The sequence below is a fragment of the Trachypithecus francoisi genome, unplaced genomic scaffold (assembly GCF_009764315.1).
Source record: "Trachypithecus francoisi isolate TF-2019V2 unplaced genomic scaffold, Tfra_2.0 Contig01436, whole genome shotgun sequence".
NCBI lineage: Eukaryota > Metazoa > Chordata > Mammalia > Primates > Cercopithecidae > Trachypithecus > Trachypithecus francoisi.
In genome coordinates, this window is record NW_022681430.1 from 1,637,291 (window position 1) to 1,651,130 (window position 13,840).

General features: G+C 35.7%; 1 protein-coding gene across 10 annotated transcripts in view; it reads left to right on the forward strand.

Moving 5' to 3' along the window:
• Positions 1-13,840, forward strand: part of EXOC6 (exocyst complex component 6) — a 218,798-nt gene that overhangs the window by 145,434 nt on the left and 59,524 nt on the right. For all 10 annotated transcript variants that reach the window (XM_033224564.1, XM_033224621.1, XM_033224613.1 and 7 more), the window contains one exon: positions 8,058-8,199. In XM_033224564.1, coding sequence (XP_033080455.1) covers positions 8,058-8,199 — 142 coding nt within the window. The remainder of the gene's footprint in view (positions 1-8,057; positions 8,200-13,840) is intronic.

Sequence of the window (13,840 nt, forward strand, 5' to 3'; positions counted from 1 at the left end):
CAGGGTGGAGCTAATGAGAGAAGTATAACAGTGTTGGTGCATTCATATTTACAAGGTATTTGCAAGTCAGGTAGAAATAACGGAAAACCAACAGGCCAAGATGCTGACATATACTTACAAATACGTATGCGAGATACTATAATGCGAAAAGTATAGAGATTAGACTTTGCAGAGTTAAGGTCCCACCAAAGGAGCATATTCAGACTAATATTACATATCGGGGAGGAGTTCAGAAGGTGGGCAACAAACTTTTAATCATTTCCTTTTCTTTCACTCAGGAGACTTTAGGCGCTGTAGGAAAGCTGTCATGTTTTACATCTTTCTGTCTCTTACATAAGTCAGTGTGGTAGCTGGTAGTGTTGAGATTAAAAACCTCTTTCAATTCTTTGGAAGCAAGAGGGGAGCAATTGGCAAACGCCTAATGTAAATGTCTGTAGGACACATTATTCACTCTCAGAGTATTGTTGAATGCCATGTGCAAGGTTGTTTCTAGAAAAAAAAAAAAAAATAAGTAGTTTACCTTGATTGCCCCTTCCCACTTTTTATGGATTTTGTTTTGTTTTAATATGTATCTTCCCTTCTCTTGATATATTCCCTTTACTTTTTAAAAATCCCATCCTAGGTATTCCATCAACTAGAAATGACTGTTAGTATTTACTGCAACCCCATTCCCACTATCTAAGGCTTGAGCTAGTGAAAATTCAGTAAACCCTTATGATTCAGGATGAGTAAACATCAAAACTTTGAGAATCCCCAAATTTGAGAATACTGCTATGCCGTATAATTACTTTCAGAAAATGCTATAAAATGCAATTGAAGCTGTAGACCTTAGTGAGAGTTACTTCATTCACGTTAACTAACAGAAGAAAGCAAAGCCACATTGCAGGAGGAAGGTTGAGACTTTGTTTTTATGAGTTTTAAAAAAAATTTTAAGTTCCAGGATACATGTGCAGGATGTGCAGGTTTGTTATATAAATAAACATGTGCCATGGTGGTTTACTGCCCCTGTCAACCCATCACCTAGGTATTAAGCCCAGCATGCATTATCTGTTTATCCCAATGCTCTCCCTCCCCCAACCCCAGGGAGGCTGAGACTTTGACTGCACTCAGTCTCTGAGTCATTTTTTCCCCCATCATAACCCATTTCACAGAACATGTTATTCATGTGTGCCTCAGCAAATGAAGTTCTACTTGTACTGGACTCTGAGAGTCAATATCAAGAATTGAAACCTAAATACAAATTCATTAGTGACAAAGGCCTACTTTGTGCTATCTTTTTATATATGGCTGTTTATAATAGTCTTCCACCTACATGTATGAAAGGGGAGCCAGTTTGCTTGAGTGACATTTGTCCAGTTTACTAATTAATGATTATATGTAAACCACTTCTGTTGTCTAACCCGTTAATGATTCTGGCAACTTTTTTTCCCCCCCCCAAGGCAGAGTCTGGCCAGGCGTGGTAGCTCACGCCTGTAATCCCAACACTTTGGGAGGCCGAAGTGGGCGGATTATGAGGTCAGGAGTTTGAGACCAGCCTGGCCAATATGGTGACACCCCATCCCTACCAAAAATACAAACATTAGCCGGTCATGGTGCCTCACGCCTGTAGTCACAGCTACTCGGGAGGCTGAGGCAGAAGAATCGCTTGAACCTGGGAGGCGGAGCTTGCAGTGAGCCGAGATGGTGCCACTGCTCTCCAGCTTGGGTGAGAGAGTGAGACTCCATCTCAAAAGAAAAAAAAAAAAAAAAAAAAAAGGATGAGTTTGGCAATATCATGGGACTGCCATGGCAGAAGCAGTGATACTTGTAGAAAGCTACAAATTTGGATACTGCATGCCTTCTAAGGCCATGCTCAAAATATATATATATATTTTTTAAAAGACTGCCAAAGTTTGATGAGCCCTATGATTGGGATAGGGGAAGTTTTGAGGGAAATAAAAATATGCCATGTATTATGCAGTCCTGAGGTTGTCCCAGTTCAGGAAAAAATTTTTCAACTTTAAGATGATCATGTTCTATTTCTCTCTCTCTCTCTCTGTATGTGTGTGTGTGTGTGTGTGTGTGTCTTAAGAGTAGGCATTTCTGTTACTGTCTCATACCCTTGTGATTGGTAATTGTTGAAAGGAGAACAACCTGAGAGGGGAGAATGGGAATTTATAGTTGACTGTGAGATTGTGGTTAACTGATGTCCCAATTCATTCTTTCAGGGCTGGAAGTAGTTAGAGACAGACAGAAATAGAGTATAAGAGGAATATAGAGTGTGAAGAGGTATTTGGGGGAATGTTGTGGCTGTTAAAATGAGTATATTTTGATAGATCTATGAATTCTAGGGCATAATTTCAAAAATTCGTCTTCAGGCGGGCAGATCACCTGGGGTCAGGAGTTCGAGACCAGCCTGGCCAACATGGTGAAACCCTGTCTCTACAAAAATAACAAAAATTAGCTGGGCATGATGGCAGATGCCTGTAATCCCAGATACTCGGGAGGCTGAGGCAGGAGAATTGCTTAAACCTGGGCGGTGGAGGTTGCGGTGAGCCGAGATCGTGCCATTGCACTCCAGCCTAGGCGAAATAGTGAGACTCTGTCTCCAAAAAAAAAAAAAAAAATTGTCTTCAAGGTAGTATTAATGTTATTTAAACTCACTGAGGGAATTCATCTTGATATTTAAACCTTTATAACATGTCTATTCTGTATTACTGAGAATCAGACATTTCAGTGTTATGTACAGTGTTCAGCCAGAAAATGAATTAAAACTGATCTTACTAGGTAGATAAATTCTTGTGCATTTGTGAAATAATCTTGGGGAAAGTTTCATATTCTATGTTTTAGGTATCTTTTTCCTGATTTCATAACAGTATTTACATTTGAACAAGATATTTCATATAGTAAGGCTCTAGATTAGTGATTCTTATATAAAATTGAAGAATAACAGATTTCTTGAATTAAAATACCTGTTTTTCAACTATATGTCTTTTTTAATATTTCAATTAACTTTTTAATTTTTAATTTTAATATTTCCATCTGATGAAATACCTCATTCTTTCAGTATTTTTTTAAAAAAGGCTCTCTCCTAAAGAGAGTTACAATTTATAGCCTTTTAAAATACACATACTGAAATGAAATTAAAATCATTAATTTGTTAATTTATTCATTACTTCATTCATTAATGAATTAAATAAAAATTTAATTCTTTAAACTACTTCCCTTGTTTTGCTTCTGAAAAAGACTATTTCATAGTCTCATAAGTGAAATTTATGTAGTAAATGATGATAGTGAGTTTGTATAAAATGACAATATTTTACTGCGTGAATTTAGATAACTTTAAAAAGCCATACAGAATCAGAATTAATGAAGTCACTTATCAGTGTTAGGTATAATATCCAAATTGACCATGATTTTATTTTGATTTTCCTTTTTTCTTTGGCAAGAGTTAGACTTTTTAAATAAAACTTTTTATCAATGTAAAGAATAATATAATGTACAATATATTTGAGTCTGTGTATTTTTTCCTTAAGTAAAAAAGTAGTTTATTGTACAAAGTTAACCTTTTGTGGGAATATAAATAAAGAAAAATGGACTTTCCTGGGTTCATTAAGAAAGAGTAGACCAATACGGAAAGAATGTGATTTCAAGAGCACATTTTAACATTAAATGTACTTGAGAGAATGAAAGCAGCATTGGAAAGTGCTTTCAAATAATCATTGTTGAAATCAAACCTTTTTAAATAGATCTTTGAAATAAGAATATGGTGAGACACAAATGAAAACTTCAAATGAAAATTTAAATGGACCAAATTAGTTTTAAGTATTCTACATTTCTCTTACAATTATATTAGAGTAGATCTATGAAAACATTACTTTGAAAACAAACCAGTTTTGAGCCATAATCTAATAAACTATGTTGTGTTTTTACCTTGTTATTTTATGATATTTCACAGGAAACAGAGTATCTTTAGCCTAATCTATGATAGTAAATTATTTTGAAAATTTGTCTTGACATACAAACAGATGTGTTTTCTTAATTCCTTTTAAGCTGAGGGTTGGTGGTTTGTGGTTTATTGTTCCTGTGATTGGCATTAAAAGCCTTATTTCACAGCTTGCAGTGAAGGACTATTGGGTAAAGAGTGGCTGTGTTCCACAAACTAAATTCAAAAAATGTCAATCAAGGCCTCACATAGGTTACTTAGAGAATGAGTTTTCTTACTGATTTCACCAAATGTCGCCTCATGCTGTCTTTGATTGGCACAGCCTGGCAGGGAGGATGGATGAATCTGTCACCGGCTGGTTAATTGTGTTACTGGTCTCAGTCTGACATCAGGTCTTTGACTCTTAAGTGGCTCAATACAAAACAAATTAGCAGATTGTAGTCATATTTCTCATTCTATATGCTTTGACTTTGTTGAATGCAGTCCATAAATCATATTGACTGACACACAAGTAAATGATGAAAGCTGTTTTTGAGACATGAATCTAGAAAGCAGCACTGTGAAGGTGCCATGGAAGGATGCATATGGTTGACCCTTTGGGAATTTCCTAGGAGCCAAATGTCTCTTTACCACAATTGTTCTTAAAAGAAAAGCTTTTCGGTAATGCAAAAAGGATCTAATATGTCAGCAGATTCTCTTTTACAAGTTCCTTTGAAATATAAGAAGTTTGTCTAAGGGTTTTCTCTCTTTGCGGGTTGTTTTCAGCCAAATGTTAGAGCAGGGTAAAAAAGTAGTTACCTTTAAAAGCTTAGCAGGTGTTTTTACTTATTTATTGAACTTTGTAAAGAGAGGGAAAATGTTGGTAATAGTTGCAATTAATTTTTCAGATGAGGGCAGGAGAAATTTTGAGGTGCTTGAAATTTATTAAATGTGCCATGTTTTCTCAGTCACTTCACTTAATTATTTTGGCTTTTTTTAATTATAATATTAAAAACTAGAGCATCTCTAATGGAAAGGGCTAGTTTTTAAAAGATCATTGTAAAAGTACTCAGACTATTTTTATTCTAGAAAATGATATATTATTAAAGGCATCAACAACAATAATAATAATAATAGTGTTCAGAAGATTATACCAGAGTGTGCCAACGGCTATAGACATTAAAAATAAATTATCAAATATATTTTTGGGTGTGTAAATTTTTGGAGTGTTAACATTTCTATCTAAAAATATGTAGTAGATGAAGTTTAAGAATAGTTGTATGCATTTTATAGTTACAAAGTAGACATTTAAAAAATATTATATAATCTTATGGAATATAACTTTTTAAAATTTTAAAGAATCTGAACCTTTGATATTATGAACTTAAATTTTGAGCTATTTATTTCATCTGAAGATTTATAAAATATAAATATTTTAATCTTCTATCTTTGAGAACAATAAGCCTGTATTTAATATGTCTCATCAAAAGAAATTCAATGTTAGGATTTTAGTATTACACATGATATTTAAATAAAGATTTTATTAAATATTTATTTAAATTCGTGTGTGCGTATGTATGTGTGTGTATGTGTTTTTATTACTTATTTCCACCAGGTTTGTTGAATAGCCTGTGTCTACTCTTACCATCATTTTCAGCTCCAGTACTATTGCTATGTAGTCGTTTGTAGCATCTGAACCCATGTTAAATTTTAAAGGTTTACATAAAGCAATACCACTTATATTGTACAGTATGTTTGCTTATGAAATGAATTTAATAGTAATTTTCTGGCAATTTATTAATCAACTTTTGCAGTTAGTACATGATAGTGGCAGCATGCATAGGACATGGAGCTTATTTGATGGAGAAGCACATTAAACTAAAATGCACTAGCTGTTCCATTGGGTCAAAATGACATTTCCATTAAGTATTCTGAAGCCTATTACATTGTAATTAAATGACATGCCATTGATTTCTCCTTTCTCTGCTTCCCCACTTCTCATTCATATTGATATTATTCTGCTTGGGGAATGGAGCTGCATGTCTCCCAGACTAATTCCTCTTGAGTTTGGGGGATCTCGAATCATGCTGGGTTTTGCATTGTTTGTTACATTCCTTTTTGGCAGTTCATCAGTATCTGTCAAATATATTGTTTGCATCAGCTTTTATCTCTTAAGTTTTTGATTGAGAAATTGACATTCTGTTTCAGATATGTAGTTTTTCACTGTGCATAGTGTCTAAATGCAAAAAACTCATTCAAAAAGTTGTTTCTTGTCTGACTTTTAATGTGTGATTTAACAAATGTTGTAATAAGCATCTTGAACAAGTATTTATGTTCTTTATTACCTTTCTCACAAGTCAATCCTATGTAAGATGTTTTTGTAACATTTCTAATATATTGTAACATTTCTATTAGGGAGATTTTGGTCATGATTTTGTAGCTTTCTGGCCTTTGAGATAAGTAGGAAAAATATAATTATCAAATATGACTGGGTAAATATTTGTTAATGCAAATGAGGCAAAACATAGCATGTCTTCCAAAAGTAATTATTTCTGATGATATTCATAGGTCTTTGAATCCTATCATAGTAGTCACTCCATCACCAAATAACATAATTGTCAGTTGAAGATAGCCATCCTAGGAGTAGTATTATATGGGAGAATTTTACCTAAAAGAGTTTTTTTTTTTTTTTTTTTTTTGAGACGGAGTCTTGCTCTGCCGCCCAGGCTGGAGTGCAGTGGCCGGCTCTCAGCTCACTGCAAGCTCCGCCTCCCGGGTTCACGCCATTCTCCTGTCTCAGCCTCCCGAGTAGCTAGGACTACAGGCGCCCGCCTCGTCGCCCGGCTAGTTTTTTGTATTTTTTTAGTAGAGACGGGGTTTCACCGTATTAGCCAGGATGGTCTCGATCTCCTGACCTCGTGATCCGCCCGTCTCGGCCTCCCAAAGTGCTGGGATTACAGGCTTGAGCCACCGCGCCCGGCCAAGAGTTTTTATAATATTTTAAACTTCTAGTTGAAATGCAAAACCTGTTTAAAAAAATAATTTATCTTTGGGAGGCCAAGGTGGGCAGGTCACAAGGTCAGGAGATCAAGACCATCCTGGCTAACACAATGAAACCCCGTCTCTACTAAAAATACAAAAAATTAGCTGGGTGTGGTGGCAGGCACCTGTAGTCCCAGCTACTTGGGAGGCTGAGGCAGGAGAGTGGCATGAACCCAGGGGACGGAGCTTGCAGTGAGCCGAGATTGCGCCAGCCTGGGTGACAGAGCGAGACTCTGTCTCAAAAAAAAAAAAAAAAAAAAATTTATACTAAAAGTGGTGTAGTTTTGTGAGTCAGCTGAATAATGCAGAGGCTAAACATTTAAAAGGCTATTTTTAAGAAAACAATTTAGGCTATCAGTGAAAGTTCATATAGAGTTTTAGGAGATTATTATAGTAGGAAATATTTTTTAATGATGTGTATTATACTGAAAGAAAACCACAAATATTCAACCACATATTTCCAACCTACCAGATGATTTAAAAACTTAATTTCTAAAGCTAAATGCACATCTGTAGAAAATCTTGAAGTCATATTGGTAGACAAACCTTTTTTTTTTCTGCCAGTGATTGAGGCTATGCTATAGACTAATGTTCTGGTTAGAAGTAAGCTCTTATGATTCAAAGGGTATTTTGAATTTTAGCTGTAATTTAAATAGCAATAATAGTAAGTTATACTGTTAACTTCCTTTATTCTTACTTGGTTAATTATGTAAAGGAGAGATTAAGGAGCATTATGTGGATAAAATGTTCTGTCAGTATGACTTATTTTGTGTCATAAATGTCATTTTAATATGCATATCTAAAGTGCTTTCAGTATTTCAAGAGATCTGAAATAACAGTTTTTAACTGGTGTTTTAATTTTCCTTTATGCAATTAGAGCTTTAATGATATTTATATCCTGAGAAAGCCAAGTAAACTAAAAATATTCATGTTAATTTCTGTAATATAAAGGCATAACCACTCAGAATACAGAAACAGGAAGGAAAGTAATCACCATTGTACCAAGCATAACCAACAAAAAGAATGCCAAGTATATGATTTTTCTGATCCTTTATGATGTATTTCTATGTTTATTTATTTGTTTGATTTTTGGTTTGATTGTTTTAAACAGGGGAAAGTTGCTCAGACAGCTTGCATGTCAGCCTGCCAGCATCTGTCAACATCCTTAATGCAGATGTTACTGGACAGTGAGTTAAAACAAATAAGCATGGGAGCTGTTCAGCAGTTTAACTTAGATGTCATACAGTGTGAATGTAAGTACTATATTGGTTTATTCTTATGTATTACTGGGAATCTATACTTAAATTATATGAAAAAAATGTATTCAGCAGGATAGTTCAGAAAGGAGGGAAAAGGCCTGGTTCAGCTAAACTTTCAGCAGCCTTAGGAGTAGGGCTAACTTCCTGAAACAGGAAGATAAAAATATCTCAGCTTCACATTTAGGGCCTCTCGAGAGAGGCACTGAAGTGGCATTCCAGATTGGGATATTTAAAAACATGACTCATTTTCCTCATTATTCGTTGTCTGGTCATTCTTGCCTTTTTCTAGGACTCTCCTAATGTTTGTCATAAATGAATGAAATGATTCTGTCATTCTTACTTGCCCTGTAAGTAACTTTTTAGATACTTGCTAGAAGAATAACCCCAGGACCTTGCATTGCAAATGAAATATGCTATTTGGTTATTAGCCTTGTTATATGTGCTTTTGGATATGGGTTTTATCAACCCTCAAATTATAATTCTTTAAGTACAAGATATGAGTATATGTGAGAAATTTTCAAGCCGTGCTTTCAAATAAGTGGTACAGTGATTAAACAATGAAAATCCCTGGTTGACAGTTCTATCAGGCACCACAGTTGATAAATTGAAAATCAGTGGGGCACAAGAAGGATTGTAAAATATTTGTCTGAGGAAAAATTTTCAATAATGTATTCTTTGTGAAAGACATTAAAAAATTAAATGTCAGCAGTTTGCAACTGAAGCAGAAATGACTCATTTTTTTCAACAGATATCAAATATTTGTGTGCCCACTCTGTATAAGGCATTGTGCTAGGAAAAACATCATTAATATTATAGAAAATTATTAGGCTCTTTGGACAAGATCAGTTGTCTGTTGTACACCACACACACACACATACACACTATCCAAAGTTTCTAAAAACCTACCCATTTATTTTTTTTTAAAAAAAGAAACATTTATTTAGAAAGCAAAAGAAAATGTTTTTTTCCTAAGGAAGAGAAAGATTAATTTTCTTTTCCTAGAAAGCATTTTTAATTTTCTCTAATTAGAAAGCTTTTATTATATTTCTTTCTCAAAGTAAAGCTATCGTTTGACAAATATTTATTTATTTATTTATTTATTTATTTTGAGGCGGCGTCTCGCTCTGTCGCCCGGGCTGGAGTGCAGTGGCTGGATCTCAGCTCACTGCAAGCTCCGCCTCCCGGGTTTTTGCCATTCTCCTGCCTCAGCCTCCGGAGTAGCTGGGACTACAGGTGCCCGCCACCTCGCCCGGCTATTTATTTATTTATTTATTTATGTTTTAGTTTTTTGAGACAAAGTCTTACTCTGTCACCCAGGCTGAAGTGCAGTGGCACAGTCTCAGCTTACTGCAATCTCTGCCTTCTGGGTTCAAGCGATTCTTGTGCCTCAGCCTCCCAAGTAGCTGGGACTACAGGTGCATACCAACACACCCAGCTAATTTTTATATTTTTAGTAGAGATGGGCTTTTACCACATTGGCCAGGCTGGTCTCAAACTCCTGGCCTCAAGTGATCCACCCACCTTAGCCTCCCAAAGTGCTGGGATTACAGGTATGAGCTACCACCCCTGGCCTATTTTTTATTTACAACAATATCCCAAAGAAACACTTTTTTTTTTTTTTTTAATTACAGATGAGGTATTGCTGTGTTACCCAGACTGGTCTCAAACTCCTGGGCTCAAGTCATCCTTCTGACTTGGCATCCCAAAATGCTGGAATTACAGGCATGAGCTACTGTGCCTGGCCATTTTTACAAGTTTTTAAGCTGAAAGTAATTTTTATTCCCATTCCACAAATACTTTGGAACTGGTTTCTTAAGTTTCTTTAAAAGTTGTCTTATGAGATCATTCCAGTATGACATTGTCTGTATAAATATCTTATATAAGCATTGCTCAAGACATTTTTGTGTTACAGTAGTCCCTCTTATCCACAGTTTTGCTTTCTGCAGTTTTTGTTACCTCCTGTATAGTACATTAAGACATTTTGTGTGTGAAAGAGAAAGACACCACATTCACATAACTTTCATTACAGTATATTATCGTATGTCCTCTATTTTATTATTTTTGTTGTTAATCTCTCATTCTTCCTAATTTTTTTTTTTTTTTGAGACAGAATCTCGCTGTGTCTCCCAGGCTGGGGTGCAGTGGCACAATCTCGGCTCACTGCAACTCTTGTCTCCTGGGTTCCAGCAGTTCTCCCGCCTCAGCCTCCTGAGTAGCTGAGACTACAGGCGCCCACCACCAGGCTAATTTTTTGTATTTTTAGTAGAGACAGGTTTTCAACATGTTGGCCAGGCTGGTCTCAAACTCCTGACCTCAGATGATCCACCTGCCTCAGCCTCCCAAAGTGCTGGGATTACAGGCATGAGCCACTGTGCCCGGCCCTGTGCCTAATTTTTAAATTAAGCTTTATCATAGGTATATATGTATGTATGTGAAAAAAAACATAATATAGGGTTCATTACTATCTGCAGTTTCAGGTGTCCATTGGGGGTCTTGGAACATATCCCCCATGGGTAAGATGGGATTACTGTATTATATCTTTAGTATGGCTTCAAAATAACTAGACAATTGAACTACCTTTGTTGGCATTTGATGTGTCTTTTAAATTAAATTTATTGCTCAAAGATGGAAATTACTGTTTGATTAGACAAGTTCAGTTGTCTAAACCTTCCCTCTATTCTCTTACCTCTCTATGAAGGGCTAGCCTATTGATATTTAGAGAAAGGCCCAAACACCCTGGAATCTTTGCCTCGGTATCCTGCCATAGGATAGTTTCCACTTTCAGGTACTCCTTTGGGCAGAGTTACTAGAGGCTCCTTTTAAAACTCTGATGTTTTCTTTAAGAGCTAGTCTCTTGGAAAAGACCAAGAAAGGTCCTGAGTATGAGCTATAACTCAAGGAAGCCTGGGGCCATTTGCAAGAGGGGTAAACCCTAGCCTAATGGGGGCTAAGATCCTGGCACCGTAGATATGAAAAGGAAGAGACCAGGACTCCAAAGACAAACCATAGAAGACAACTTGGATTCCTTTAAGATTTTGCCTATGATTGGCTCTACTTCCTAATACTTCTGTATTACCTTAATCATTACTTCTTAATACAGTGACATGCATTTACTACTCATGGGACAAAAAAAAAATTGATTAAAAATGTTTGTGTTTATTTCACTGTCTCTGGTGTTCTCTTTTCCAAAAGACATCTTTTTACTTAAGTAGTATAGCATGGATAAAGAAGTCTTTTTGATGCAAAAGAACCATCCATCCCTCAACTTCTGACTTTCAGTGAGTGATACATAAATCATTTTAAAAATGAAACTTAACTTTCTCTAATAAATATGTTAAAAGAATTTTAAAAATAAGTTTTCATCTTAAGTTTTTTTTTGTTTAAATCTGGAGAAAAGTAGTTCTTTAAAAATAGAAAGCTTATTCTCAATTTTAATGTAGTATGTATGCTTTCTGCATATTGGGGCAGGGAAGGGAGAAGAAAGAGAGATAAGAAGAAAAATCTGGCTAGGTAGTAGGAAGGCTAAAGTGCCTGGTAAGTCTGTGAAGAGAAAAGGTCTGGATACCATGGGAATCAACTGGAATATGAAGAAGAGGAAAGGCAGGTAGTTCAGATGGGGACTAGAAGCTAAAAGATCATTGAGTTTCTTCACACCCCTGTTAATAACATAGACATGCTCACACACTCCTCCATCTTGAAATCCTTTCTATAATAAACCTGCCAAGTAATTGTCCAGCCATTCCTTGAACATCCAATTTGGGAGATTAAATACTCTTCAGAAAATACATTTCCATACAATACATCACTCTATCATAATCTCTCACACTGAGCTGAAACCACTTTCTCTCTAAATTTCTGTTAATAGACCTAGTTCTACCTTAGGGTTAGAGTCACTACCAGTCTATATTGTGTTTTTGTGCAAATTAGAAAAGGTGTTCTCAGTAAAAAGGAAAAAGCCCTCTAGAGTTGCCCCCTTTATCTGAATTAGAGAAAGTTTACTTATTCTCATCTGGACTTGGCCCCTACCAAGGCACATAGCTTATTAAATAAAACATTAGCTGGATTTAACTCTCCCCTTCCCATTTTTCTCCTTAATTGGGCACCTGTGTATAGCAAGCAGCCTGACAACTATATCTGAAATTTGGCTTAGGGTCACACAGGAAAAAACAAATCCTTATCCACAAGCCAGTTACATGAAAACTGCTCTTATAGCTCTCTGAATCTTCTGAAGGCCAGACATCAATAATTCCTTATTCTTCTTATGTGATATAGTTTTAGATCCAAAAATCTTCTCTTAACAAAGTGGTTTAACTATCTTCTCTTTCGTATCTGATACCCCAGATTAAATATAGAGATAGTCAGGTGTACAGAACAAGTATAATTATGTAGCTTTGCTATCAAATACATTGTTTCATATTCTATAATTGATTAATAAAGCCAAAACTGTTAAACCTTTTTCAGTAGCTAGAATATACTTCCAAATCATTGAAGCTACAGGATTCTATAATCTCTGTGTATTCTCCCCTCTTTTTTGGTGATTGCTAAGCTGTTTTTCTTATCCTATATATATGTAGTTGGTTTTTATTTTAGGATTTTAAGGTTATCCCTAATAAATGTTGAGATGTGTTCCGTAACTAGCCTATTGAGATCTTTTTATATCAAAAGTTAGTATCTGTGGATTTGTAATCATTCTTTCTACATATTGAACAAAACCTGTTATTCGTATCCTTAGATATAGAACATCAATATCCTGAGATACAGTGCATCATCAAAATGTGGTCCCCAAATGAGCAGCAATAGCGTCACGTGGGAACTTGTTAGAAATGCAGATTCTTGGGCCCCAATTGCTGAATTGGGAACTCTGGGGATGGGGCCCGGCAGTTTGCTTGAATAGACCCTCCAGTTGATTCTGTTGCATGATAAAGTTTGAGAACCACTGTATTACATGGACCTCTCCTTTGTATCTATTTAGGTCAATTATTCAAAACCTTATGGGTATCTTAAGATTTCTCAGCCAGTAGCTAATTCCCCGATTGAATCCAACTCACAGTTTGGCATCTTGCTCCATGTTATGAGCAGCTTCTGTCAGAAGCCTTGCTAGCATAAAGTGCTAATAATGGCCATTTAATTTTCCTTACCTACCAATCTGATTACCCTTTCAAAGAAGAACATGACATTACTCGGATTTGTCATAAATCTGTATTGACTCATAGTGATCACTTTCTCTTGAAGACTCTCAGAAATCTTTACTTAATAGCCTGTGATTGGTCCTCAAGATTAACATAAAATCCTGCTAGTCTGTGATATGCTAGCAAGAGAGCCATAGTCCAAGAAGTCCAGTAGCAGGGATCAGGAACTCAGATTGGAAGTCATGAGCTACCAAAGAAATGCTGGGCAACTCAGAAAAGGTGCTTAAATCATAAAATGTAAGCAATAGGAAGTGAGTTTCACTTACAAGATTGAAATATAAGCACCAACAATGACCATTATTCTGTGCTAGATTTTCCTTTATTTGATTTAATCAGAATGCAAATGTTTGTTTTCCCATTCTTGTTACTCTGTGAAAAACATCATACATGTATTTCCTCAGCCTCAGAATGTCAATCTGCAGGTAGAAACAAATAGCACATCTAGA